The 25,749-nt window shown below is 70.2% G+C and overlaps 7 protein-coding genes across 12 annotated transcripts; 3 read left to right on the top strand and 4 right to left on the bottom strand.

Moving 5' to 3' along the window:
* Positions 1-630: 630 nt before the first annotated feature.
* Positions 631-5,354, bottom strand: LOC138682790 (zinc finger protein 420-like). The gene is made up of 4 exons (XM_069774218.1): positions 4,313-5,354; positions 3,925-4,150; positions 2,312-2,314; positions 631-2,251 (listed from the first exon to the last, which is right to left on the bottom strand). The coding sequence occupies exons 1-4, from the start codon at positions 4,867-4,869 to the stop codon at positions 1,307-1,309; spliced, it is 1,731 nt and encodes a 576-aa protein (XP_069630319.1). The 5' UTR covers positions 4,870-5,354; the 3' UTR covers positions 631-1,306.
* A 473-nt stretch (positions 5,355-5,827) lies between these two features.
* On the bottom strand, positions 5,828-7,658 carry LOC138682747 (zinc finger protein 436-like). The gene has a single exon (XM_069774140.1). The coding sequence runs from the start codon at positions 7,150-7,152 to the stop codon at positions 6,211-6,213; it is 942 nt and encodes a 313-aa protein (XP_069630241.1). The 5' UTR covers positions 7,153-7,658; the 3' UTR covers positions 5,828-6,210.
* A 693-nt stretch (positions 7,659-8,351) lies between these two features.
* Positions 8,352-10,493, top strand: EGFL8 (EGF like domain multiple 8). Its single transcript, XM_069774169.1, has 6 exons — positions 8,352-8,663; positions 8,900-9,019; positions 9,469-9,539; positions 9,768-9,835; positions 9,962-10,046; positions 10,355-10,493. The coding sequence occupies exons 1-6, from the start codon at positions 8,353-8,355 to the stop codon at positions 10,402-10,404; spliced, it is 705 nt and encodes a 234-aa protein (XP_069630270.1). The 5' UTR covers position 8,352; the 3' UTR covers positions 10,405-10,493.
* On the bottom strand, positions 10,451-14,385 carry AGPAT1 (1-acylglycerol-3-phosphate O-acyltransferase 1). 2 transcript variants are annotated; one of them, XM_069774126.1, is made up of 7 exons: positions 14,130-14,385; positions 13,332-13,521; positions 13,047-13,180; positions 12,413-12,588; positions 12,118-12,213; positions 11,972-12,044; positions 10,451-11,548 (listed from the first exon to the last, which is right to left on the bottom strand). In XM_069774126.1, the coding sequence occupies exons 1-7, from the start codon at positions 14,368-14,370 to the stop codon at positions 11,388-11,390; spliced, it is 1,071 nt and encodes a 356-aa protein (XP_069630227.1). In that variant the 5' UTR covers positions 14,371-14,385; the 3' UTR covers positions 10,451-11,387. The 2 variants fall into 2 exon arrangements, with proteins under 2 accessions (XP_069630227.1, XP_069630228.1); XM_069774127.1 differs by lacking the exon at positions 14,130-14,385 and adding an exon at positions 13,912-13,925.
* Positions 14,386-14,722: 337 nt separating this feature from the next.
* Positions 14,723-17,130, top strand: RNF5 (ring finger protein 5). Of its 2 annotated transcripts, XM_069774195.1 has the most exons (6): positions 14,723-14,909; positions 15,338-15,356; positions 15,598-15,698; positions 16,154-16,208; positions 16,525-16,630; positions 16,884-17,130. In XM_069774195.1, exons 1-6 carry the CDS (start codon positions 14,782-14,784, stop codon positions 16,970-16,972), a joined length of 498 nt encoding a protein of 165 aa, XP_069630296.1. In that variant the 5' UTR covers positions 14,723-14,781; the 3' UTR covers positions 16,973-17,130. The 2 variants fall into 2 exon arrangements, with proteins under 2 accessions (XP_069630296.1, XP_069630297.1); XM_069774196.1 differs by lacking the exon at positions 14,723-14,909 and having other exon boundaries at positions 15,168-15,356; positions 15,645-15,698.
* Positions 17,131-17,262: 132 nt separating this feature from the next.
* On the bottom strand, positions 17,263-23,490 carry ATF6B (activating transcription factor 6 beta). 3 transcript variants are annotated; one of them, XM_069774042.1, is made up of 16 exons: positions 23,305-23,490; positions 22,879-22,955; positions 22,689-22,770; positions 22,348-22,439; positions 22,193-22,265; positions 21,937-22,119; positions 21,524-21,696; positions 21,112-21,297; positions 20,382-20,473; positions 20,141-20,311; positions 19,588-19,680; positions 19,271-19,358; positions 18,865-18,932; positions 18,576-18,684; positions 18,404-18,488; positions 17,263-17,859 (listed from the first exon to the last, which is right to left on the bottom strand). In XM_069774042.1, exons 1-16 carry the CDS (start codon positions 23,387-23,389, stop codon positions 17,681-17,683), a joined length of 1,836 nt encoding a protein of 611 aa, XP_069630143.1. In that variant the 5' UTR covers positions 23,390-23,490; the 3' UTR covers positions 17,263-17,680. The 3 variants fall into 3 exon arrangements, with proteins under 3 accessions (XP_069630143.1, XP_069630141.1, XP_069630142.1); XM_069774040.1 differs by having other exon boundaries at positions 18,865-18,938; positions 23,305-23,488; XM_069774041.1 differs by having other exon boundaries at positions 18,865-18,938; positions 21,937-22,116; positions 23,305-23,488.
* Positions 23,491-23,679: 189 nt separating this feature from the next.
* Positions 23,680-25,731, top strand: FKBPL (FKBP prolyl isomerase like). Of its 2 annotated transcripts, XM_069774066.1 has the most exons (3): positions 23,680-23,808; positions 23,948-24,004; positions 24,035-25,731. In XM_069774066.1, exons 2-3 carry the CDS (start codon positions 23,984-23,986, stop codon positions 25,631-25,633), a joined length of 1,620 nt encoding a protein of 539 aa, XP_069630167.1. In that variant the 5' UTR covers positions 23,680-23,808; positions 23,948-23,983; the 3' UTR covers positions 25,634-25,731. The 2 variants fall into 2 exon arrangements, with proteins under 2 accessions (XP_069630167.1, XP_069630166.1); XM_069774065.1 differs by having other exon boundaries at positions 23,948-25,728.
* Positions 25,732-25,749: the final 18 nt, after the last annotated feature.

The raw sequence follows: 25,749 nt of genomic DNA, 5'->3' as shown, positions 1-25,749 counted from the left end.
GACGTTCCCCTTGGCCAGCTTCAGCGGGCCCTCAGCTGCAATGTCTCTGTCACAGCACTTCACCCACTGGGAGAGATGCGGCCAAGCTGTGAGCTGTCCCAGGAGAGGGAGGGGTGCAGGGCAGTGCCCCCTGCCCCCCCCCAGCAACACCCCCACATCCACCTATGACACCCCCATCTCCACGGGTCCAGGGATGCTCCACTGAGATGCACCACAAAAGCACCAAAATCCCCGGGATGGGGCTGAAATAGAGCCTGTGGATGGGGGGGGGTCCCCACAGCCATTACCCTTAGTGCCCTGGACCCGCATCCCCTGCCGAGACACTACCACCCCCCCCTCCCCCAAGACCCCACAGCATCCCAGCAGCTCTATCCTGCCCCAGACCAAAGCCCCAAACAGGGCACTGCCCAGCCCCAGCCCTGGGGAAGAAATGTCCAAAAAATAAAAAAAACCCACCCAAAACCATCAAGGGAGGGTACCCAGCTCCTCCCGACCCCCCGAGACCCATGGGGGAGGGGGACAGGGACCTCATCTGTGAAACCAGCTCTTGGTCCCAAACACGCCAGCTCACCGTCAGCATCCAGCACCATCACGCCTTCCTCTGCTCCGAAAACACCCCAAACCTCAAACTTCAAAAAAAAGAAGAAAAAGACAGTATTTTATTAAGTTTGGTTTGTTGGTTTTTTTTTTTATAATTGGGAAATGCATGGGGTTTTTTACCCCAGGAAACCCAAAGCAGTGGGGAAAAAAGCAGCCCGAAGTCAGGGAAAGCTCGGATCAGGATTTGCTTCGGTGGCAGCACCAGACAGGACAACTAATCACCATAATTGTTATCATTATCACTAATAGGCATTTGGAGGGCGGGGGGGGCATGTTCACTGCTGCTGCCCACCACAGGCTACATGCAGCTGTGCCAGGAGGAGCAGGAGGGTGGAAGCCCCCAGCCCCAAAGAAAACTGGGTAGAAAATAGGGGATTTTGGTTAAATCTGCTGAAAAGGGCTCCCTTGGGGCCACTCAGGGAGAGTCACCCATCTGAGTGTGTTTGTCCCGACAGAGCCGGGGGGCTGTATGTTTGTCCACCCCATGCTCTGGGCTCATCCCAGAAGCACAGCAGGCACTGCAGCAGCTGCCCAAGCCCTGAGCGAACACACAGACAGACGTGGTGGCTCCAACAGTAACTCTCAAACCCCGTGGACATGGTAAATTTGCCACCCCAGTTACGTCCATGTGATCCAGCCGAAGGGGCAGGGGCAGCTTCCAGGACAGTTTTCCTCAGCATGGCCCCGGCCCTGGCAGCAGTGATGGTTATAAGCCCTGGGTCGGGCAGGGCCAGAGGGGCAGGAGGGCGTCAGGGGCCTCTCTGGTGTGGGTCCGCTCGTGGCGCTTGCGGTGGGAGCTGCGGCTGAAGCTCTTGCCACAGTAGGTGCAGACGTAGGGCTTCTCGCCGGTGTGGGTGCGGCGGTGCTGGGTGAGGGTGGACATGTCGCTGAAGCTCTCACCGCAGTCGGTGCAGATGTAGGGCTTCTCGCCGGTGTGGATGCGCCGGTGGCGGGTGAGGTTGGAGCTGAGGCTGAAGCGCTTCCCGCAGTGGGGACAGGCGTAGGGCTTCTCCCCGGTGTGGATGCGCATGTGCTTCACCAGGTCAGAGCTCTGGGCAAAGCTCTGCCAGCACTGGCCGCAGGTGTTGGGGACCTCGGCGGCCAGCAGCTTCTTCCCGCCCTTGGCCTCCTTGGGCTCGGGGTCGCAGCGGGCACAGGGCCTGCGGCCCTTGGTGGGACGGTTGCGGAGGTGCTGATTGCGGTTGGAGCTGCGACTGAAGCTCTTCCCGCAGTCGAGGCACTTGTAGGGCTTCTCGCCAGTGTGGGAGCGTTGGTGCTGGGTGAGGGTGTACTTGTCAGTGAAGCTCTTGCCGCAGGCGGCACAATGGTAGGGTTTCTCGCCGGTGTGGATGCGCCGGTGGCGGACGAAGCTGGAGCTGACGCGGAAGCTCTTGCCACAGTCGGCACAGTGGTAGGGCTTCTCACCGGTGTGGGTGCGCTCGTGCTGGGTGAGGGTGGACTTGTCGGCAAAGCTCTTGCTGCAGTAGCTGCAGGCGTAGGGAGCCTCGCCGGTGTGGATGCGCTGGTGGCGGAGGAAGTTGAAGCTGATGCGGAAGCTCTTGCCACAATAGCCGCAGATGAAGGGTTTGGTGCTGGTGTGGATGCGCTGGTGGTTCACCAGGTCCGACCTGTGCTGGAAGCTCTTCCCACACTCAGAGCACAAATTCGGCCGCTCGCCCTTGGCGGGTGGCAGGGAGGGGGCTGCCGCCACTTCCTCCTCCTCCTCCTGCTCGGGGAGGCTGCGCTTTGGCTTCTCCGGCTTGCGTTTGTTCTTCGGGGGCTGCTTCTTCTTCTCTGGGCTCTTGCCCGCGGCAACCCTGGGCTTCTGGTCGGACATGCTGGGGTCGCCCCACGGCTGGCGGGGGGGGGGGAGAAAACGGCCCTGACCCCTCGGCGGGGCCCCGGGGACACTCGGGGGGGGCGCGGGGGGGGGGACACAGAGCCTCTCCCGTGAGCGCGGATGGACAGACAGAGGGACGGGTGGCGGGGGAGGGGGGGGTCCACCCCACGAGGGATCCCGGGCTTACCCACAGGCTGGGGGGCAGCCGGGGAGAGCTCGCCCAGGACGGTCCCACGCAGGGCCGGGGACTGCGGGGGCCTGGGGGAGCTGCGGGGGCGGGGGGGGCCGAGGAGAGCCGGGGGGGCAGGGCTGCCCCGCTCCGCGCTCCCGGCGGCAGCTGCAGGGGAGGTCAGGCTGCGGGGGGGTCGGGCAATCCGCGCGGCTCCGCCCGGCTCCGCCCGCCAATGGAGGCGGCAGCGCCTGACCCAGGAAGCTCAAAGCCCGACATCCTCCCCTCCGCGACAGCCCCCCCGACACCCGACATCCCCCCCCGCCCCGACGCCCCCCCGGAGTCCCGACATTCCCCCAACGTCCCCCCGACACCACGCGGGAGCCGCTCACGGGGGTCCCGGCCCCACGGCCCCCCCCGCGGGCAGCGACCCCCCACCCGCACCCAGGAGGTCCCCGGACCTGGACGGGGGGAGCTTGGGGGGCTTCCCCCCGCCTTTGTCCTTCTCCCGACTGTGCACCCCGTTTCGCGCGTGGGGCGGCCGCAACGTGCCCCCCCCCCCACACCCCGATCTGCAAACGCCCCTGGGAAGGGGCCGGGCTCAGCCCCCACCCCGGAGGGGGTTCAGGAGTGGGACGGGGGCTCCCACTCGAGCAGGCTCAGCCAGGAGGACCCTCCGTGAGAGGAAGGTCCATGCTGCCCGGACCCCCCAAAAAAGCCTCATTCGGGGTGCTCTGCCTGGGAACGGGGAGCGACCGTGCTGGAGCAACTGGTGCTACTGGTGCAGCGGGATGGCGGCGGCGGCGGCTCCGGCAGAGAGGAGCCAGGGCTGGGTTTTCCATTGGGATTTATTGTCCCAGGACCGTGGGGCGGCAAAACCCACCGGGAGGGACGGGATGCGGGGGGGCTCCACCTCCAGGACCCCCCAGCCACTGCAGCAGCTCAGGTGGCACCGATGGCGGGGCTGGGGAACCGCGGCTGGCCGGGACGAGCAGAGCTGCTGGGGGCACTGAGCCCCACAAACCAGAGGGGAAACCCCCAGGGAATGAACAAAGGTCAAAAATGGAAATTAAGAGCTTCCTAACGAGACACGGCTGTCCCTGGGGGAGAGGGTTCCCTGGGCGCAGCACCCTCAGGGCCACCATTGGAGCCCTCCGGCGGCCACCGCATAGCACCAGCGGCACCACCAGCCCCGCCACAGCCCCCGCCGTCCTCAGAAGGGCCGCGGCGCGAAGGCCAGGAGGGGCCCGTCCCCACGATGGATCTTCTCGTGGCGCTTGTGGTGGGAGCTGTGGCTGAAACCTTTCCCGCAGACACCGCAGACATAGGGCTTCTCACCGGTGTGGGTACGGCGGTGCTGGGTGAGGGTGGACTTGTCGGTAAAGCTGTTGCCGCAGTCGGCGCAGGTGTAGGGCTTCTCACCGGTGTGGATGCGCCGGTGGCGGGTGAGGTTGGAGCTGACGCTGAAGCGCTTCCCGCAGTGGCCACACTGGAAGGGCTTCTCCCCGGTGTGGATGCGCATGTGCTTCACCAGGTCAGAGCTCTGGCCGAAGCTCTGCCAGCACTCGCTGCAGGTGTTGGGGACCTCGGAGGCCGGCAACTTCTTCCCGCCCTTGGCCTCCTTCGGCTTGGCAGGGGGTGGCTCGGGGCTGTGGCGGGCGCATCGCCCGTGGCCCTTGGTGGGGGGGTTGCGAAGGTGCCGCTTGCGGTGGGAGCTGCGGCTAAAGCTCTTGCCGCAGTCGGCACACCGGTACGGCTTCTCACCAGTGTGGGTGCGCTGGTGCTGGGTAAGGGTGGACTTGTCGGTGAAGCTCTTGCCACAGGCGGGGCAGCGGTAGGGCTTCTCACCGGTGTGGATACGCCGGTGGCGGACGAAGTTGGAGCTGACGCGGAAGCTCTTGCCGCAGTAGCCGCAGGCGTAGGGAGCCTCGCCGGTGTGGATGCGCCGGTGGGTGATAAGCGTCGAACTCTGCCGGAAGCTCTTGCCGCAGTCGCCGCAGACAAAGGGTTTGGCGCCAGTGTGGATGCGCTGGTGGTTCACCAGGTCCGACCCATGCTGGAAGCTCTTCCCACACTCAGAGCACAAATTCGGCCGCTCGCCCTTGGCAGGTGGCAGGGAGGGGGCTGCTGCCACTTCCTCCTCCTCCTCCTGCTCGGGGAGGCTGCGCTTTGGCTTCTCCGACTTGCGTTTGTTCTTCGGGGGCTGCTTCTTCTTCTCTGGGCTCTTGCCCGTGGCAACCCTGGGCTTCCGAGGGGACATGCTGGGGTCGCCCCACTGCTGGCGGGGGGCGCAGGGAGGAGGAGAACAGCCCTGACCCTTCGGTGGGGCCCCGGGGATGCTCAGGGGGAGGGTGCGGGGGGGGAGGGCAGAGCCTCACCCGTGAGCGCGGATGGACAGACAGAGGGACAGGTGGCAGTGGGGGGGGTCCACCCCACGAGGGACACCGGGCTCACCCACAGGCTGGGGGGCAGCCGGGGAGACCCTGCCCGGGACGGTCCCACGCAGGGCCGGGGCGGGCCGGGGCGCTGCCCCGCTCCGCGCTCCCGGCGGCAGCTGCCGGTGTGGGGGGGGGGGTCGGGCTGCGGGGGGGTCGGGCAATCCGCGCGGCTCCGCCCGGCTCCGGCCAACAATGGAGGCGGCAGCGCCTGACCCAGGAAGCTCAAAGCCCGACATCCTCCCCTCCGCGACAGCCCCCCCGACACCCGACATCCCCCCCCGCCCCGACGCCCCCCCGGAGTCCCGACATTCCCCCAACGTCCCCCCGACACCACGCGGGAGCCGCTCACGGGGGTCCCGGCCCCACGGCCCCCCCCGCGGGCAGCGACCCCCCACCCGCACCCAGGAGGTCCCCGGACCTGGACGGGGGGAGCTTGGGGGGCTTCCCCCCGCCTTTGTCCTTCTCCCGACTGTGCACCCCGTTTCGCGCGTGGGGCGGCCGCAGCGTGCCCCCCCCCCACACCCCGATCTGCAAACGCCCCTGGGAAGGGGCCGGGCTCAGCCCCCACCCCGGAGGGGGTTCAGGAGTGGGACGGGGGCTCCCACTCGAGCAGGCTCAGCCAGGAGGACCCTCCGTGAGAGGAAGGTCCATGCTACCCGGACCCCCCAAAAAAGCCTCATTCGGGGTGCTCTGCCTGGGAATGGGGAGCGACCGTGCTGGAGCAACTGGTGCTACTGGTGCAGTGGGACGGCGGCAGCTCCGGCAGAGAGGAGCCAGGGCTGGGTTTTCCATTGGGATTTATTGTCCCAGAACCGTGGGGCGGCAAAACCCACCGGGAGGGACGGGATGCGGGGGGGCTCCACCTCCAGGACCCCCCAGCCACTGCAGCAGCTCAGGTGGCACCGATGGCGGGGCTGGGGAACCGCGGCTGGCCGGGACGAGCAGAGCTGCTGGGGGCACTGAGCCCCACAAACCAGAGGGGAAACCCCCAGGGAATGAACAAAGGTCAAAAATGGAAATTAAGAGCTTCCTAACGAGACGCGGCTGTCCCTGGGGGAGAGGGTTCCCTGGGCGCAGCACCCTCAGGGCCACCACTGGAGCCCTCCGGCGGCCACCGCATAGCACCAGCGGCACCACCAGCCCCGCCACAGCCCCCGCCGTCCTCAGAAGGGCCGCGGCGCGAAGGCCAGGAGGGGCCCGTCCCCACGATGGATCTTCTCGTGGCGCTTGTGGTGGGAGCTGTGGCTGAAACCTTTCCCGCAGACACCGCAGACATAGGGCTTCTCACCGGTGTGGGTACGGCGGTGCTGGGTGAGGGTGGACTTGTCGGTAAAGCTCTTGCCGCAGTCAGCGCAGGTGTAGGGCTTCTCGCCAGTGTGGATGCGCCGGTGGCGGAAGAGATTGGAGCTGACGCTGAAGCGCTTGCCGCAGTGGCCACACTGGAAGGGCTTCTCCCCGGTGTGGATGCGCATGTGCTTCACCAGGTCGGCATTCTGGCCGAAGCTCTGCCAGCACTCGCCGCAGGTGTTGAGCGCCGACGCCTTCCGCCGTGCCTTGGCTGGCCCGCTGCCGCCAGCCGCCCCGTCCCGCAGCTGGGCGCCGCAGCGCGGCGGGCGCTTGCTGGCTGGGAGGTGCCGCAGGTGCTTCTTGCGGTGGGAGCTGCGGCTGAAGCTCTTGCCGCAGTCGCCGCAGCGGTAGGGCTTCTCCCCGGTGTGGACACGGCGGTGCTGGGTGAGGTTGGACTTGTCGCTGAAGCTCTTGCCGCAGTCGGGGCAGGCGAAGGGCTTCTCGCCGGTGTGGATGCGCCGGTGGCGGCTGAGGCTGGAGCTGACGCCGAAGCTCTTGCCGCAGTCGGGGCAGCGGTGGGGCTGGGCGGCCGCGTGGCTGCGGCGGTGGCTGGCGAGGCCAGAGGTCTGGGCGAAGCTCTGCCCGCACTCCACGCAGATGTTGGGGCTCTCCTCCATCCGGCCCCCCGGCTGCGCCACAAAGTCCTTGCGCTTGCGGATGCCTGGGGAGGCCCGGGGGGGGGCTGCCGCCACTGCCACCACCTCCGCCTCCCCCTCGGGGGACTGGCCCCCAGCCCGCTTGGCCTTGCGGGGGGACATGGCCAGGGCTGGGGCTGTCACCCCAGGCACCGCATCCCGCTGAGCCCCCCCCGGGGAGGGTGACAACCCCGGTACCTGCGGCTGGGGGGGGGTGAGAGCCCCGGTACCTGCACTGGGAGGGGGTGTGAGACCCCCCGGTACCCTCGGAGGGGGTGAGAGCCCTGGTTCCTGTGGCAAGTGGGGTCAGACCCCCGGCACCTGCACTGGGGAAAGGGGTGAGACCCCCGCGGTACCTGTGCGGGGGGGGGGGGGGCGTGGGACCCCCGGTACCCGCCGTGGGGGGAGGCGACACCCCCGGTACCTGCGCTGGGGCAGACCCCGAGCGGGTGGGGGGACGGCGGTGGTACCGCCCGCCCCGGGGCTGGGGGCTGCCCCGCTCCGGGGTCCGCTCCCGCTCCCGCTGCCGCCGCTGCCGCCGCGGCCCCGCGGACAATGGAGGCGGCGGCGGCGGCGCTGACCCAGGAAGCCCAACCCCCGCCGCACCCCCGCATCCCGCCCCCCCCCCGCATCCCGCGACCCCCCCCCCGTGCACCCCGACGCCCCCTCCGCGGGACACGAGCGCAGAGAACAGCCCCCCCGGCCCATCGCGGGGAGCCCCGGCCGGGGGCGGGGGGCTGGGGAGGGGGGACCCCAAAGTCCCAGCGCAGCCCGGCGCCCCCCGAAGCCCTGGGGAAAAGCCCCAAAGCCCCCGGGGGGGGGGGGGTGCCGGTGGGGCCGGGGGTCACACGGCCCAACCCCGGGGCCGGATCTGGCAACGCAGAAATCTCCATGAAATGGGAGTGATGGAGAAAAAAAACCCCATCTGGTAAAGGGCTGGGGGTGGAACGGGGGACCCTCCCCACCCCCGCTCGGGACGCGGCTCTCGGGATGGGGCATTTTGGCCCGTTTTCACGAAGTTTTACTGCACTCGTAGCAAAGGACCCAAAAAATGCATTTTTCTGGCCCAAAACATCTAAATCCCGCCCCCATCCCCATCGCTTCAGACCGAAGACCAAACCCCACAGCCACATCCCCCCGCCCCGTGGGGAGCCCCACGTCCCCCCCACCCCATGGGGACGCCTGTGCCCCCCACAGTGATGTGCCACACTCCCCCCCCCACCCCACGGGGTGTCCCTGCATCCCCCCCACACCCCCCAGTGATGTGCCCCCACCCCACGGTGATGCCCTGTGCCCCCCCCCCCCCCCCCGTGCCCCACGGCAATGCCCTGCGCTCTCCCTGTGCCCCATAGGGCCTGGGGGCCCCTCGGCTCCGGGGGGGAGCCGTCGGGCCCAGCACAAAGCAGCGCCTGTGCCACCCCCGCAGACGTCCCCGTCCCCATCGGGACAAAGGGCCTTTGTGGGGCGGGGGGGGGGGTGGGGAGAGGGGGCCACCCGGACGCCTGGGTCCCCGGGGAGGGGCGGGGGGGGCCGGGCACTCCCAGACGCCTGGGTCCCCGCTGCCGAAGCATGCTGGCCGCCCTGCTGTGGGGGGCTGCCCTGGGGGTCGCACTGCTGGGGGGGGCCCTGGAGAGGTGAGGGGGGCTGGGGGGGGGCTGGGGGGGCAGGGAGGGGCTGGGTGATGGCCATACGGCAGAGGAGCTGGGGGTCCTGCGGGGTGGGGGGATCCCTGAGGGAGTCTATGGGGTAGGAGGATCCCTGGGGAGCAGGAGAGTCCCAGGAAACCCCTCTGGAGCATCCTGGGGGTCCCTGGGAGTTCCCAGGGGCAGGGGAGGTCCCCCATGGGGTGCCCCACTGACCCGCCCCACAGCAGGGGGGGCTGCACCCGCCACCTGCAGTGGGTTCCCCAGCCCCACAGCGAGACCTTCGCCCAGGCTCAGCACCGGCCCTACTTGACCCTCTGCGGGGGCCGCATCTGCAGCACCTACCGGTACCCCCCCGGGGGGCTGGGCACTAGGGTCCCCCGGGAGGAGGGAGCTGGACACAGGGGTCCCCATGGCAGGGGTGTGTGGGCACCGGGGTCCCTGGGAGGGGGGTAGGAAGAGCCCCACGGGGTCCCTGTGGGGTGGGGTCTGGAGACCTGGGTCCTTGGGGTGGGGGGTCCCGGATGCCTGGGTCCTATGGGGGGGAGCTGGACACAGGGTCCCCATGGGGGGAGTGGGGCTGGGTCCTGGGAGCAGGAGCCCCTGGTGGGGTCCCTGGGGGTGGGGGTCCCGGGCGCCTGGGTCCCCTGGGAGGCAGCAGAGACACCTGGGTCCCTGTGGGGTGGGGGTCCGGCTGCCTGGGGGTCCTGTGGGGGGGGCGGTTCTGGGGCACCTGGGTCCCCGCGGTGGGGGTCCCGGACAGATGCCCGAGTCCCGCGCGGGTGGGCACCCGCAGCACCACGTACCGGGTGGCCTCACGGCGGGTGGACCGGCGGGTGCTGCGGCCTGGCCTCATCTGCCAGCAGGGTGAGCCGGGGGTTGGGGTGGGGGGGGGGTCGGAGATGGGGCTGGACCCTGGGTCTCCTGGGGGGGGGCAGGGAGTGGGGACCCCTGGGTCCATGGGGGAGGGTGGGAGTCCCCGATGCCTGGGTCCATGGTGGCGGGGGGTGTGTGGAGTGGGGACCCCCCAGACAGCCAGTGGGGCAGCAGGGGTCCCAGATGCCTGGGTTCCATGGGGTCACCTGTCCCCCCCAGCACCCGCCCCGGAGCCCCTCTCAGCCCACCTGAAGGTGCTGCAGGAGCGGATGGAGGTGCTGGAGCAGGTGGGGCCGGGGAGAGTGGGGGCTTTGGGGGCCCCCATACCCCATAAGCAGGTGCTGGAGGAGCTCCCACCCCCCCAGTGGGGGGGGTTACTCGGGGCCCCCCCTGACCCCCTGTGTGTGGGGCAGGCGCTGGGGGGGCCCCTGCGGTATCTGGACCGGGTGGAGGCTTTGGGGGAGCAGCTGATGGACCTGGAGGAGCGACTGGGGGCCTGTGAGTGCCCCCCCAGACCACCCCAGGGACGAGGGCCCTCCCTGGCTCAGCCCACACCCCTGCGACCCCTCACAGGGCCCCCACGCCCTCCCAGGAGCACCTGGGACCCCTATGGCACCCCATGACCCCCAGGGGCACCCCAAGAGGCCCCATAAGACCCCCACGACCCTTCAAAAGCCCCCAAAACCCTCCGGGACCCCCCAAAGACCCCTATAGAACTGCCCCAGGGAGCCCATGGCTACATAGGGACCTCCCCCAAATCATCCTGAGACCCCCGTCCTCCTCCTAACCCCCGTGTCCCCCCCTAGGTGACTGTGGGGGCGGGAAGAACGGCTTCGGGTACAAGACCCGCCACTGACATCATTCCCACCCCCTGATGACATCATCACTCAGCCACCGTGATATCATGAGGCGCCACAACTGGGGGGGTTTATTAAAAGCGGGGGGTCTCCAAGCCGGGGGCAGGAGGAAAATTTGGCAAAATCCGTGCCCCCCCCCCCCCCCCCCCCAAAATAAATACATGGCATCACCCCTTAAAAAGGGATCAGGGTCTGCTCTGACAGCCAATCAGCACCTGCCCCCCCACGCTGCCCCACAGCCTGGGACCCCCCAGTCCCCAAATGGCACTGGCCATTGAGGGGGGTCAGCCCTGTGCCCAACCAGGAGCCATGGGTCAGTCCCTGTGACCCCCGTGTGGGGGTCTGGAGTGGGCCAGTCTGTGGGTACTCCCCTGCCCACATGGGGGTCTGGAGTGGGTCGGTCCATGGGGCCCCCCCATACACGGGGGACTGGAGTGGGTCGGTCCGTGGGGGTCCCGCTGTGTGTCATACCATGGTCCCGCTATGGGTCACTGCATGAGCCTTCTGTGGGTCCTGCCGTGGGTCAGACCGGGTCCCCGCTGCACGTCCTGCCGTGGGTCTGACTGAGCTCCTCCTACAGCTCCCACCGTGGCTCAGTCCATGCATTTCCATGCGTCCCGCTGTGGGTCGCTCCATGGCCCACTTGGGGGTCAGTCCGTACCCCATTCTTCCTCTAAATCCCGCTGTGGGTCACTCCATGCTCCCGCCATGGGTCAGGCCACGTTTTTCCTATAGGTCCCGCCAAGGGTTGCTCTGTGCCCCGGCGTGGGTCAGTCCGTGTCCTACTCATGGGTCAGCCCGTGGCCCACTTGTGGGTCCGTGCCCCGCTGTCGGTCAGTCCATGTTCTACGCGTGGGTCAGCCCATGCCCCACTTGTGGGTCAGTCCACATTCCACGTGAGGGTCAGCCCCCATCCCGCCACCGTGGGGCCGGGCAGCGCCATGGGGCAGCGGGCGGCCGTGGGGCAGGGCAGTGGGGTGGGTCACTGGGGGGCGGGGGGCGGCACCGTGGGGCGCAGCTCGGCCGAGAGCGCCTCGAAGGCCTCCAGCATGGCGGTGCGGACCCGCTCGGTGAGCGCCGGGACGTCGGCCGGGCCCAGCCCCCGGGTGGGTAGTGGGGGCAGCACCTGGATCACGCACTGCCCTGGGGGCAGAGGGTCGGGGGGCGCCCCATGGCTGCCCCACAGCCCACCTGGACCCCCCTGGATGCAGGCCTTCCCTGCATATGCAGCAAACCCCCAAGGGCCCCAGACAGCCTCCTTCATGTACCTCACAGCTCCCCCATGTGCCCACAGCCCCCCAGTAACACCCCCAAACTTCCTCCCACATACCCCACACACCCCTCACACCCACAGGTATTCCCCCCGCAGAGCTCCCATGTGCCCCCCAGCCACCCCTCCAGCTACCCCCTAGACTCCCCACATGACCCAATACACCCCCCCAGCCCACCATCCACATATCCCCAGATTCCCCCTAGCCCCATGTGTCCCCCAGCCCCCCTCCATGGACCCCCCTGATTCCTCATGTGACCCACGCTCCCCCCAGACCCGGGTCCCCAGCCCCTCACCGGCTGTGAACCTCCGCTCCCGCTTGCTGTAGAAGTGCTGGTAAGAGGAGATGACAATGGGGACGACAGGGACCTGGCAGGCAGGCGAGGGTTGAAGGGTGCTGCCCCACGGCCACCCCACAGCCGCCCCACGGCAGCCCCCCTACCTGTGCCTGGACGGCAAGGTGGAAGGCGCCCCGCTTGAAGGGCAGCATGGAGCCGCTGTGGTTGCGTGTCCCCTCAGGGAAGACCCACACCCGGACCTGGGGGGAGATGAGGGGCTGTCCCACGGCGAGACCGGGGGTGCCCCACAGCAAGAGGGGGGCAGCCAGTACTGCCCCACAGTGAGCTGGGGCTGCCCCAGATCACTATGGGGTCAACTGGGGCTGCACCACAGCAGCCCCAGGCAGGATGCACAGCATGGTGTAAGGCCCCCCAGCAGCCCCCCGGTGCCCCACTCACATCCTGGCTGAGCATGGTGTGGGCGGCCTCGGCCATGACGCTGATGGCGTCGTGCGTCCGCTTGCGGTCGATGAAGATGATGCCGCCGAGCCAGCAAGCCACCCCCACGGCCCCCATGTAGAGCAGCTCCCGCTTGGCGATGGGCACGCAGCGGTCCGGCAGCACCTCCATCATCCCTGGGGGCTGGCATTAGCCAGGGGGCGGCTGTGGGGCCAAGGCAGGGGGGGCTACGGGGCTGGGGGGTGGCTATGGGCACACACTGATCCAGCAGCAGCACCTCTATCATCCCTGGGGGCGGCGTTAGCTTGGGGAGGCCAAGCTATAGGGCTGGACGGTGGCTACGTGCACACGCCGCTCCAGCAACACCTCCAGCGCCCCTGGGGGCCGCGTCAACCGTGGGGCGGCCGTGGGGCTGGGGCTCAGCAGCAGGGGTTGACCAGTGCCCATGGCGCAGGAGGCTGCTAGGGGGCCGGGGGCAAAACTAGGGGCCAGGCCGTGCGGCAGCGCCGTGGGGCAGGCGTACCCGGCAGGTCAAAGGAGCTCTGGTGGTTGCTGACGATGAGGTAGGGGCACAGGGGACACGGGATGGGGCTGTGGGGCAGCGCCGTGGGGCAGCGCCGTGGGGCGGGCGTACCCAGCAGGTCGAGGGAGCTCTGGTGGTTGCTGACGACGACGTAGGGCTGCCGGGGGGGGAAGTGCTGGGCGCCCCGAACCGCCATCCGGATCCCGTAGAGGTGCTTCACGTGCTGCATCAGGCCCCGGATGATCCTGGCCGGGGACACAGGGTGACGGGACACGCCCCACACACCGCCCCGCGTCCCCCCGAGTTTCACGTCCCGGGACCGCAGGAGGTGAAGGGGGTGGCCCAGCCCCGCGTCCCCCCCGCGTCCCCATCCGCGCGTCCCCCCGCCGTCCCTACTTCATGTTCTCAACGTCACGGCCGCGCAGGGCGCAGAGCGGGATGGCCACCAGCGCCAGCAGCAGGATCCACCCGTTGTAGAAGCCCATCTTGCAGAAGAAGCGGAAGGAGCCGCTGCGCTCGTACAGCACCGGCAGCAGCAGCAGCGCCAGCGCCAGCGCCGCCGTCCCCACCGTCACCTCCATGGCGCCTGCGGGCGGCGGAGCTCAGGGCGGGCACCGGAGCCCGCGGGACCCCCGGACCCGCCCCCCCATCCGGACCCTGCCCGGACCCCCAGACTCCCCCCCCCGGCCCTGCCGGGACCCTCAGACCCCCCGCCCGACCCCGCCCCCCCGGACCCTGCCGGGACCCTCGGACCCCACGGGGATGCCTGAACCCTGCTGGGATCCACCCCCCGCCCCGGGATCCCAACGCCCCAAACTCCCTTTGTCTGACCCCAAAACGCCGCGGGGTCCCCAGCCCCCTCCCGGGACACCGACCCCCCCCCCATCTTTAGCCCCCAAAGCCCCGCGTCGCCGCCGCTTACGGGCACCTGCCCCCCCCCCGCCCCTCCCCGGGCTGGGCCCCTCCCACGCCGGGCCGGGCGGGGCCGGGCGGGGCCGCGGGGCGGCGCGTGGGGCGCGTGGCGGCGGCGCCGCCGCCCCCCCCCCCGCCCGCCCGGCCCGGCCCGGCCCGGCGCAGGCCGCGCCCCGGCCCGCAGGCCCCCCGACCCCCGCCGGGCCCCCCGGGCGCCCCCCGACCCTCGGCCCCGCCGCGCCCCCCCTCCGAGCCCCAACCCCAAACCCCGCTCCCCGGTACCGGGCGGGGCCGGGCGGGGCGGCGGCTGCGGCGGCGGCGCGGGCCCTTCCCGCTTCCCGGCGGCGGCGGCGGCGGCAGCGGAAGCGGCGTTGCTGACGGGCGGCTCCGATAGCCAATGAGCGCCGGTCGCGCCGGCCGCGCGTCCCGCCCCTCGGCCTGCGCGTTCCCGTGGCAACCAGGCATGGCGGCGGACGGGGGGGGTGGGCGGGACCGCGCGTCGCCACGGCAACGCCGCCGCCATCTTGTTCCGCCCTCCGAAAGGAACAGGGGGAAGGCGGGAGCTGGCGCGCGCGTTGATTGGGCGGCGCGGCGGCCCGTTAAGGCGGCGCGGCCAGTCAAGCGCCGGCCATCGCGCCCCCTCCCCCGGAGGCACCGCCCCGCACGTGATGATGCCGTGAGCGGCGGCGAGCGAGACCAATGGAAAGCGGCCGCCCCACCCCGCTGCCAGGAGGCGTGGCCAGCGGGTTTGATTGCTGATCGCGGCACCCAATAGCGACGCGCCAAACGAGCACCGCCCTCCTGGGGGGCGGGGCCCCGCGCCCCGCCGCCAGTAGAAGGGGCGGAAGGCCGGCAGGCGGTGACTGGCGGGCGGGGCGTCCAATGGGGCGCGGAGGGGCGGGGCAGGGCAGGCGGGGCTGCGCGGAGGCGGAAGATGGCGGCGGGCGCGGGGGCGCCGGACGGGGGCCCCGAGGGGCCAAACCGCGGCGGCGCCTTCGCCTGCAACCTCTGCCTTGAGCCCGCGCGCGACGCCGTGATTGGCCGCTGCGGGCACCTGTACTGGTGAGGGGCGGGGCCGGAGCGGCGGGGGCGGGGCTTAGGGTGGGCCCGGGCCTGTGTGGGACTGGGGGCGGGGCAAGGGGCGGGGCTTGGGCGAGGGGGCACGGGGGGCTGGGGGCGGGGCTACAGGGTGAGCTATGGGGTCTGTAGGGGAGCTGTGGGAGGCCGTAGGGCGCTATAGACTGAGCTATGGAGGGGTCATGGTGTCTATCGGGGGGGCCACAGGGTGAGCTGTAGAGGGGCTGTGGGGTCTCTGGTGGGGCTATGAGAGGCTACAGGGTGGGCTGTGGGGTGAGTTATGGGGGCTATAGGGTCTAGGGGGGCTGTGGCGGCTCTGGGGCAGAGCTGTAGTGTGGAGGACGGGGGGGGGGGCTGCGGGACTGTTGATGGGCTCGGCCATGGGGCGCTGACGCCGGGTCCCCCCTTTGCAGCTGGCCCTGCCTGCACCAGGTGAGTGACCCCCCCCACGGGGGGCAGGGGTGGTTTGACCCTGGGGGGGCCGGGCTGTGTCCAACGGGGGGGCCCAAACTGGGGGTGGGGAGCGTCCCCAGTCTCAGGGGAAGGGGGCTCCTGGCCATGGGGCAGGGAATGCCCGGCTGTGGGGCCAGGACTGCCCTGGCCCATGGGCATGGGGGTGCCCCGGTGTGGGGCTGGGTGCTCCTGCCATGGGGCAGCACTGTGGGTCCCGCAGTGGCTGCTGACACGGCCCCGCTGCGCTGTCTGTGGGGCTGGGATCAGCCGTGACACCGTCGTGCCCCTCTACGGGCGGGACAGCGCCCGCCGGGACCCCCGGTGAGTGGGCTGGCAGAGCTGGGGAGGGGTATGGGGGGCTGGGACCCCCGCTGAGGGGGGCTGGGGAGGGGTATAGGACCCCTGCTGAGGGGGACAGGAGCTGGGTGTGGGAAGACATGAGCCCCTGGTAAACGGGCCTGGGGGGGGGTTGGGGATCCATGGGGGGCATGGGGGGGGCTCTGGAGGAAGGTTTATGGTGGGCTGTTGGGCACTGTGACGCATGGGGGGGGCTGTGGGAAGTTGGGGGGGGCTGTGGGGACTATGGGGGGGGACCACGGAGGGGGGGAAGTGAATGTGGGGCAGGGGCTGGGGGGGCCTGGGCGGCAGGTGGGTTGGATGCTGTGGAGTGGGCATGAGGAGTGGGTGCTGGGGGGGCTATAGGGGCTACAAGGCAGTGCTATGGGGTACAGAGGGCCTGTTCCACCCCTCACGTCCCCCACCCCCCACCCCCCCAGGCTGGAGACCCCCCCCCGACCCCAGGGACAGCGCCCAGAACCCGAAACCCAGGGGGTAAGTGACCGTCAGGCCCCACAGCAGCCCCTGTCCCCTAATCCCCCTGCCCCACAGCAGCCCCTCCACACATCCCAGCCCCCTGACCCATTTCCAAGGCCCCCAAAGCCCTCCAAGTGCCACAGTAACTCCCCCCCCAGTACCCCCCAGGTGATGCAGCCCCCCACATGCCCCCTCCAGTACACCCTCCCAGCCCTGACACCACCCCACAACTGCCCTGTGCCCGCCCCCCCCGTACCCCACCACCCCTCAACTCCCCCGTGTGTGTGTCCCCAGTAATGCCGCCCCCCAACATGTCCCTGTCCCCCCCCCCCAGGTGCCCCCCACCGGCCCCGGCAGCAGCTTCCACGTGGCCTTCGGCTTCGGAGCGTTCCCCTTCGCCTTCTTCAGCACCGTCCCGCAGCCCCCCCCGACTGGCACAGGTATGTCCCCCAGGACCCTGCAAACTCCCTGTGCCCCAGGGACCCCCAAGACCTGTTGTGCACCCTAAAAGGACCCCCCCCCGCTATCTCCCTGGGACTAAAGGACCCCCCCCAAGGGCCCCTGGGGGGCTCCAAATAACCCCCACGCCCCCCCAGGGATCAGGGGCCTTTCCCATCCCATTCTTGGGGAGCTCCCAGTGGGGGTGTACCAGGGCTCCCCCCACTCACAGTGGGTTTTGGGGTGCCCCCCCAGGGGATGCTGGGGACCCCCCCGTGGGCTCGCTGGACTCCATCTTCCTCTTCATCGCTGCCGCCTTCTTCCTCTGGCTGCTCAGCGTCTGACTCTGGGGGGGCTACATGGGGTGGAGGGGGTCTCCAGGGCCCCACAGAACCCCCCCACAACCCGCTCGGATGCTGCAGGGGCCCTGGGCCCCCCCCGTGGGGTTTTGCTGCCCCCCAGCCCCCCCCCAAACTGTGATTAAAGCTGCACCTCCCCCACACATCCCTGAGTCTGTTTTGGGGCATTCGGAGGGTTTCAGGGGCCCAAAATGAAGCACAAATGGGGGGGTGTCCCCCAACCCCCACCCCGGATGCCTGGATCCCCCAATCCCTCCCTCACAGACGAGTATCCGTTTTTATTTTTCCCATTTGTTATTAATCCGGGTAGAAAACAGCCCCGGGGGGGGGTGTGGCCGGAGCGAGGCCCCTGCCCCTTTCAGGGAGAATAGGGGGCGGGGCTCCCTGGGTAAGTGCTTGTGGAGGGCGGGGCCTCAAATGGAGGCGGGGCTTGCCCGGGTGGGGAAGGCTCCACCCCCTGAGAAGAGCCAGAGGGTGGAGCTGCTGCCCAGAGAGGCGGGGCTTGCACATCGGTGGGCGGAGCTTGATCCCTTGCATGTGGGGCTTGTCCCTGTAGAGGTGGGGCTTATTCCATGGGCGTGGCTCAGCATCCCCATAGTGGGCGGAGCTTGATCCCTGGCCCCGGGGCTGTTCCCACGGTCAGTGCTTAGCCCCGGGGTGGGGAGGCGGGGCCTGCCGCCGGGGGGGGCGGGGCTACCCACCAGCCCCCAGGTAGAGGGTGCGGGGGCGGCGGGGGCCGCGGGGGGGGGCAGGCGCCCGGCTGCGGTTGGCAGTGGGGGGCCGGCGGCGGACGTGGATGACGCGCGTGTCCATCACCTCGCAGTCCACCTGCATCATGGCCTCCAGGCCCCCCCCGCGCCCTGACAAGCTCTCTGGGGGGGGGGCAAGGTGTCAGTTGGGGACCCTCGGGGCAGAGGGACCCCCCCAGGGACAACGGGACCCCCCAAAGACGAGAGGGAAGCCCCCAAGGAAAGAGGAAACCCCAGAGAAAGGGGACTCCCCCCAGGTGATGGGGACCCCCCGCAGTTGACTGTAAGCCCCCCAGGGCAACGGGGAATCCCCTGGGGCAACGGCCCCCCCCCCCCAGTGATGGAGAGCCCCCCTGGGCAAGAGGGACCCCACCCCAGGCAATGGAACTCCCCAGGAAAAAGGGGATGACCCAGCCCCACCCCTGCAGCACAAAGAGCCCCAAGGAAATGCGAACATCCCCCTCCAAGGGGACAAGACCCCCCCCAGGGACCACCCGTCCTTGGACGTGTGACCCCTTGGGTACACAGGGGGGACCCCGAGCACCTTGGGACCCCCCAAACATAGAAGGGCTCCTGTTGGAGTGGGAGAACATGCAGTGGGCCCCCCCCCCGGGACACACGGACATCCCCCCCCAGGACACAGCGGGGGCCAGGAGTCCCCACTCACCGTTGAGGGCAGCCGCTGGCATCACCAGGGACATCTTTGGCCGCGATGTCTTGTTGTGGCTGATGGCTGGCAGCAGCAGGTGGTCCTGGGCAGGGGGACACAGCATTGGGGACCCCCCCACCTCTAGCAGACCACCCTGAGCCCCCCCAGATTGCCCTCAGCCCCCCCATACCCGACGGAAGGAGACGACATAGAAAGTGTCCTCGCGGCGGTCAATGGCGGCCAGGAAATGGGGTTCAGCCCGGTCAGGGCGGTAGAGCTGGAGCTGCCCCGGGGGGGCCCTAGAAGGACACAGAGGGGCTTCAGGTGGTGGGGGGACATGAGGGGGCACATGTAGGGATGGATGTGGGGTGGAAAAGGCATGGGGGGCATTGGGGGTCCAGGAGGAGGTGGGAGAACGTGCGAGGGGTGGGGGGGGTACATGGGGGGTTTGAGGGGGTCGCGTTCCGGGGGTCTCTCACCTCTCAGGGTGGGGGGGGGCAGCTGTGACGAGGCGGGAGGAGGCCGGCGCCTTCCAGGGGGGCGAAGCCTGAAACTGCCCTACAGGGTTCGGGGGGAGCAGGGACCCCCCCAGTGCCCTCCAGAACCCACCCTCCCAGGGACCCCCAACCCCAAGCATTCCCCCAATGACTTCCCAGTGCACCAGGACCCCCCAAAGACCCCCCCCCGGGATGCTACAGGCCCTCCCCCAAGCCCCACAGGATCTCCCCAGACACACCCCCCCCAGCCCCCCCAGCCACCTGTGGGGACTCCCCACACCCCCAGGGACCCCTAGTAATCCCGGAGAACCCCTCTAGTGACCACCAAGGGTCCCCAGAGCCCCTTGGGGCTCCCCAGGCCCCCACCCCAGGGACCCCCCCCACTCACCTGGCTGCGGGGGGGCCGGGGGGGGGACCCCGGTTTCCGTCGGTCAATCTGGTGGCGCCGGACCCATCCGCTGAGCTCGTCTGCCAGCCTGGGGTGGGGTGGGGGGTCAGTGGGAGCAGGGGGGCTCACAGTGACCCCCTGCACCCCACTCCTACCGCTCCTGCCCCAGGCATACTGGGAAATCACCCACAATGCCCTGCCCCCCCATGACCCCCCCACAGCTCACCCTGGCCCCCCCACAATCCTCCCATCATCACCAACCCCCCCCAACCTCCCCCATGTCCCTCAGCCCCCCTCATGGCCCCCTCCCCACGCACCGCAGGGACTCGGTGCGGTTGAAGTGACGACAGTCAGACGCCCGGAACAGCCCGTCCAGCTCCCGCAGTGTCACCGCACCCAGAGAAGCATTCCTGGGGGGGGGTCGGGGGGGAGGGTCAGGGGTGTCAGGAGGGGCCGGGGGAGCCATGCAGGTGTGTGGGGAGCTCAGTGGGGTCAGGGGGTTCCACCGGTTTGGGGGGGGCACTGCCAAACACTGGGTTTGGGGGGGATCTACTGTGGTCCATGAGAGTTGGGGGGGGCCCACGGGGGTCGGGGGGGGCCATTGGGGTCAGGGGCTCCCATTGGGTTTGGGGAGCCGCTGAAGCCCACTGGGGTTGGGGGGGACCCACTGGGGTCTGGTGGGGGCCCAATGGGAGTTGGGGGCAGGCAATGAGCTGCATTGGGGCCCGGGGGGACCCATTTAGATGGGGGGTGACCAGTGGGGTCAGAGGTTCCCATGGGGCTTGGGGGAGCCACTGGGGCTCATGGGGCTCGGGGGGGGGGTGTTGGGGGCCACTGGAGGGGTGCTCAGCGGTGGGGGGAGGCACATACCTGAAAGGGGTCCTGCCGGGGGGAGTGGGCTCCTGGCGCAGCCCTGGCGGGGGGCCCCACGTCTGGGGAAGGTCGGTGGCAGGGCCCCCCCCCTCAGCCACCCCCAGGAGGTGCCGGCGGCCTCGTGGGGGGGGCTGGCGCCGGGGTTCGGCAGGGGGCGGCTGCAAGAGGCTGCGGGAGGGGGGTGTTGAGGGGGGGGAGTGGAGGCGGGGTGGCCCCCCCCCCAACTTCCGACACCCACCTGAGGGGGCCCAGGTTGAAGGCGAGGAAGAGGAGGAGGGCGGCGAGGCAGGCCAGCTTGCGGGGGCCTGGGATGGGACGCAGCTCTGAGCTCTGGGGGGCACAGGGGGGACACGGGGGGCTGGGGTCAGGCTCACCTGCCCGAGGGCCCTCGTGCCCCCCCCAACAATGGTCTGCCCTGCACAGCCTGCAGTGGTGCCCCCCCAAACCCCTCTGCAATGGTACATCCCGACCCCCACCCACCATGGGGCACCCCTGCCCCCATAATGGTACATGCCACAGCCCTCCCCCCTGCACTGGGGCACCCCTCCGAAGCCCTGCGATGGTACAGGCTGTTACCATGGTGATGAGCCGCGGCCCCCCGCCCCCCCAATGGGCTTGTACCATTATGGCCCGTGCGAGGGCAAACAAGCTGTATGATGGGGAGGGATAAGCTGTACCATTACAGGACCGAGAGGAGAGCACACTATACCATTACAGAACACGGAAGGCAGCCTGCACCATTATGGACCGGGGGTGGGGGTACAGGCTGTACCGCCACGGGATGGGGCGGGGACAAACTATATCATTACAGGGTGGGGGGGCAGAGACTGTACCATTATGGGATGCAGGGACACAGACTGTACCACTACGAGATGGGGGAAACAAGCCATGCCGCCAAGGGCCGGAGGGGGGCACAGCCTGTGCCGCAGCCAAGCAGGGCCACCCCCCAGCCCCTCCACAGGCCCCACCTGGCCCAGGAGGGCATCGAGGCGGCGGCGCAGGAGCCCGTTCTCACGGCGCAGGCGGTCGTTGTCGGCCAGGGCCTGGCGCAGCCGCTCCTCCAGCCCCTGCACATACTCTTTGCGCCGGCGCCGCGACTGGCATGCTGACTCCCGGTTCTTGATCATCCGCTGCTGCCGCTTCAGCACCTTTGCCTGCACCCGCGGGTCACTGGGGGGCCAGTGGAGGGGACCCCAAGGCTCCCAGGAGGGGGGGATGCCCGGGATGACAGGGGACACCCAAGACAGCGGGGCACCCCTTGGGGAGAATGGGGACGCTCTGGGATGGGGGACACCCCAGGAGGGACAGGGGACACTCGGGGGGGGAATATTGAGGGGTTGGGTTCGTGTGGGGGTCAGGGGTCACACAGGGGGTACTCACGTCAACCTCCTGGGGGCCAGGAGGAGTGGGAGCAGGGGCCGGGACGATGGTCTTGGCCTCGGGCTTAGGGGGGCCAGGTGGGGTGCGGGGGGGCCCCCGGGCAGAGTGGGGCAGGCACAGGAGCCCTGGCAGCAGCAGCTCGGCTGGCGACAGTAGCACTGCGGGGGCCGGCACTGCGGATCCCCAAAGCCCCCCATTCACCCAGTGTCCCCCAAAACACCTCCCCATCACCCCAGCCCCTCCCAGCAGCCCCAAAGCCCCAGTCCCACAGCCCTAGCATCACCCAGCTCCTCCAGCCCCCCTCCCTCCTATGGCCTCGTGATCCCCCAGCCCCCCCCCCGAATCCCCTCCTTGTTGCCCCAGATGCCCCCAACACCCCCGACCTCCCACGGCCCCAGCCTCCCCAGCCCTACCGGTGATGGCTGTGGGCAGAGAGGGGGCAGCTCCAGGCAGCGGCTGCAGCAGGATAGTCTGGGGGGTGCTTGGGGCAGCCCCCCCAGGCCCAGTGGCCCCCCCAGGGGGCTTGGGCTGGATGGGGGGTGTCCGGCGGCTGGGGGGGACCCCCTCTGCCTTTACGGCCCGCGGTGCCTTCCCTGCTGCGGCATTAGGGGTGTCAGAGGGGGTGTTGCGACCCCCCCACTCCCCCTCATCTGTCTGTCTGCAGCTTACCAGCATCAGGAGGGGTACAGGGCAGCGGCGGGGTTGGTTCTGTCTTCACCCCCAGCTCGGGGGGACTGGGGGCCTGTGGGGACAGAGCTGAGAGGAAGGAGGTGGGCGGAGGGGGCAGCAGGGGGCAGCAGGGGCACCAGTGAGGGGGGACATACCCAGGCCAGGGGCTCGGAGGCAGAGGAGAGGCCAGAGGAGTCGGAGCAGTGGGACGAGGTGGGGGACCCTGGCTCTGACTTCACCTGCAGGTCTGGGGGGCAGCAGGAGCACGCGACTGGCAAGGAACCCTGTGCTGCCATGCCTCGAACGCCACCCCAGCACCCAGTAACCCCCCCAACCCCCCACTAGAACCTCCCAAACAACCCCATATCGCCCCCCAGATTGCCATTATCCTCTCCAGCCCCCCGTATCCCCTCCCACCATGCCATGAACCCCTCCAACCCACCATACACCCCCCATAAAACCCCCCAGGACCCCCCTTCTGTCCCTCCCCACTCACCAGGGAAGAGGCTGGGGGGGTCCTGGTCCCACGGGGGGTCGGGAGGGCTGGCGGCCTCACCCCCATCAAAGGCACAGTCAAACTGCGGTGGGGGGAGGGATGAGGGTCTGGGACCCCCCAGGGGGTGGGGCTGGGAAGACCCCACCCGGAGGGGACAGAACTTGGCATCACCAGAGGGGAATGGGTTTACCATGGGGTTCGGGTCCAGGGACGGGAAGAGGTGGGAGGGCTCCAGCCTGTCATCGAGGCAACTGTAGAGAGCAGCATCTGTAGGGGTGGGTGGGGCGAGTTTACAAAAAAGCCCCGCCCCAAGAGGCTTAACCCCGCCCTCAATGTGCCAACTCCACCCAAATACTTTAACCCCGCCTCCATCCAGAACACGCCCCCTTTAGACCACGCCCCCTTTACGCCAGCAAGACACAAGGCCGCCGGCAGGGCCCGCCCCCTCCCCAAGCCCCGCCCCCTACGAAAGCCCCTCCAACGCAGTGCCCGGGCCGCCCCGCCCCCCTTCGCCGGGCCCCGCCCCGCCCCGCAACACGCGGAAGCGGCCTCCCCCCCCCCACCTCCCGCCCGGCCCCGCCGTGCCGGGGCCCCTCCCCGCCCAGCCCGGGCCTACCCCAGTCCTCGGCCCCCAGCAGGTTGTCGGCCCGGAACCGCCCCGCGTCGCTCAGCACCAGCAGCTCCGGCGCCAGCGCCGCCATCTTCCGCCGAGCCGCGCGCGCCCCCCCGCCAATCCCCGCCACCGCCCACCCACCAATGGGAGCGCGGCTCGCCCGGCCCGCCTCCGCGCAGGCGCGCTGCGGGAGGGGCGCGCGGCGCCTGCGCGCTGCGCCCTTCCGCTCCCCCAGCCCCCCCGCCCACCGGCGGCGTTTTAAAGGGGCAGCGCCGCCGCCGCTCGCCTCGGTCCCCACCCCGGTAGGACCCGCCCCGCCCGCAGGGGAGGGAGGGAGGGAAGACAGGCGGGAAGGAAGGAGGAGGAGGAGGGGGGGGGTCGGGCGGGCGGGCGGGAACGTGGGCGTCTCCACGGCAACCCCGCCCAGGCGGGCCGTGGCCCAGCTGAGGGCGTGGCCGGATGTGACGTGAGGAGGCGGGGCTGCTGGACGCCGGAGTCCTCGCCCAGGTGGGAGCGGGAGCGGCCCGGGACGGCCGGGTCCGCGGGGGCGGGGAGGGGGGGGGGCCAGAGGCCGGGGTGCCCCCGGTGGGGGGGAGCGCGGACACCGAGGTCCCCTCTGATCAGGCTCCGCCCCTCCGTCTCGTAGGCCACCGCTGGAGAAACGCGATTGGCCGAGGAAGAAATGGAAGGCGGAGATTCAGCCGATGGGGAGGCAGTGCTCACGGGAGCAGCCAATGGGGCTGCGGAGGAGCCGGCCAATGGGCAGCGAGCACCCGGAGGTTTGCCCAATGGGGAGGGAGGGAGCCCAGTACCAGCCAGTGAAGAGCTTGGGGGAGCCTGCGCAGTGGGGGAGTCATCCAATGGCGTTGCACTGCTGCTGAGCTCATCTGAGGAGCTGCCCAGCTCAGCCAATGAGCAGCTAGGGGGGTGCCAAGCGGCCGGGGACTCAGCCAATGAGAAGAGAGGAGGCCTGCATGGCCCAGCCAGTGAAGAGGCAGGGGCCCAAGACCCAACCAATGAGACCGCGGGACACCAGGGTGCAGCCAATGAGAAGGCAGAGCCGCACAACCTGAACAATGAGGTCAAAGGGCTGCGGCACCCAACCAATGAGGATGCAGTGCTGCGAGCCCGAACCAGTCAGGACCCTGTCCCACGCATCACAGCCAATAAGGACGCAGGACCTGAAGCCCCAACCAATGAGGATGCTAGTCTCCAAGCCCCAACCAGTGAGAGGGCGGGACGGTGGGATCCAGCCGACGCCCTCCGGGCTCCACCCGATGGGGCGTCGCCCCGCCAAGCATCACCCTCCCATGAGCATGTGCCCCTCCCGGTCCCGCCCGATGGGGCGGGGGATCCCTGGGACTGGTCGCGCGAGGAGGCCTGGCTGCGGGCGCCCGAGGAGGGGGAGGAGGAGGAGGAGGGGTGGGGGCAGCTGGAGGAGGAGGAGGAGGAGGACAGCGAGGAGGGGGAGGGGGAGGGGGAGGGGGAGGAGGAGGACCCCTGGGCGGGGGCCGGGCCCCCCCCGGGCTGGTGGCTCAGCCCCGACGCCGCCTTCGCCAAACGGGTGCTGCAGCGCGGCCGGGGACTGGGTCGCCCCGGTCCCGGCTCCCGCTGCCGCGTACGGCTGGAGACCCCCCCCGGGGCGGGGGCGGCAGCGGGGTGGGGGGCGGCGGCGGCAGGGGCAGGGGGCAGCCGGTGGCAGACCCTACGGCTGGGGGATGGCGAGGGGCGGTGGGCGGCAGTGCTGGACGCCTGCCTGGAGACGATGGCGGCGGGGGAGCGGGCCCGGCTGCGGCCAGCAGGGGCGGGGGCGGCGGTGGGGGTGCGGTTGGGGGGCTTTTCCCCCGCACCCCCCTTCTGGGAGGAGGCGCCGGGTGGGCGCTGGCGGGCGGTGTTGGTGCGGCAGGAGCGGGCGGCGGCGTTGCTGGGGGCGGGGGCGGCGGGGCCAGCAGCCAGGGCCTACGCCCAGGCCCTGCGAGCGGCAGTGGTGGCCGGGGGGGCCCCGCCGTTGCCCCCCGCCCTGGCACGGCCCAAGGCGGAGCTGCACGCCGGGCTGGCCCTCTGCCAGCTGCGGCTGGGGCTGCCGGCAGCAGCAGCCGCCAACGCTGGCAAAGCACTGGCCCTTCGGCCGGGGCACCTGGAGGCCCGGTTCCGGCGAGCGCTGGCAGCGGCGGCCATGAGCGACCTGGAGGCGGCAGCCGCCGACCTGGCGCTGGTGCTGCGGGAGGAGCCCGGCCATGCCGGGGCACGCCGGGAGCTGCGCCGGGTGCGGGGGGCCGCCCGGGAGAGGGACGCCCGCCTGGCACGACGTCTCGGTCGGCTCTTCGCCTGAGGGGGGGGGGGTGTTAATGAGGGGCGCTTCATCTGGGGTGGGGGTGGTCTGTCTGGGGGGCTGGGGATGCCCCCCTTGATAATAAACCGGATTGTTAATGAGCAGGTTCTTCGGTA

Source organism: Haliaeetus albicilla, chromosome 29 (genome assembly GCF_947461875.1).
Source record: "Haliaeetus albicilla chromosome 29, bHalAlb1.1, whole genome shotgun sequence".
NCBI lineage: Eukaryota > Metazoa > Chordata > Aves > Accipitriformes > Accipitridae > Haliaeetus > Haliaeetus albicilla.
The sequence above is the reverse complement of the archived record's forward strand: the minus strand, read 5'-3'. Positions and strand labels throughout refer to the sequence as shown.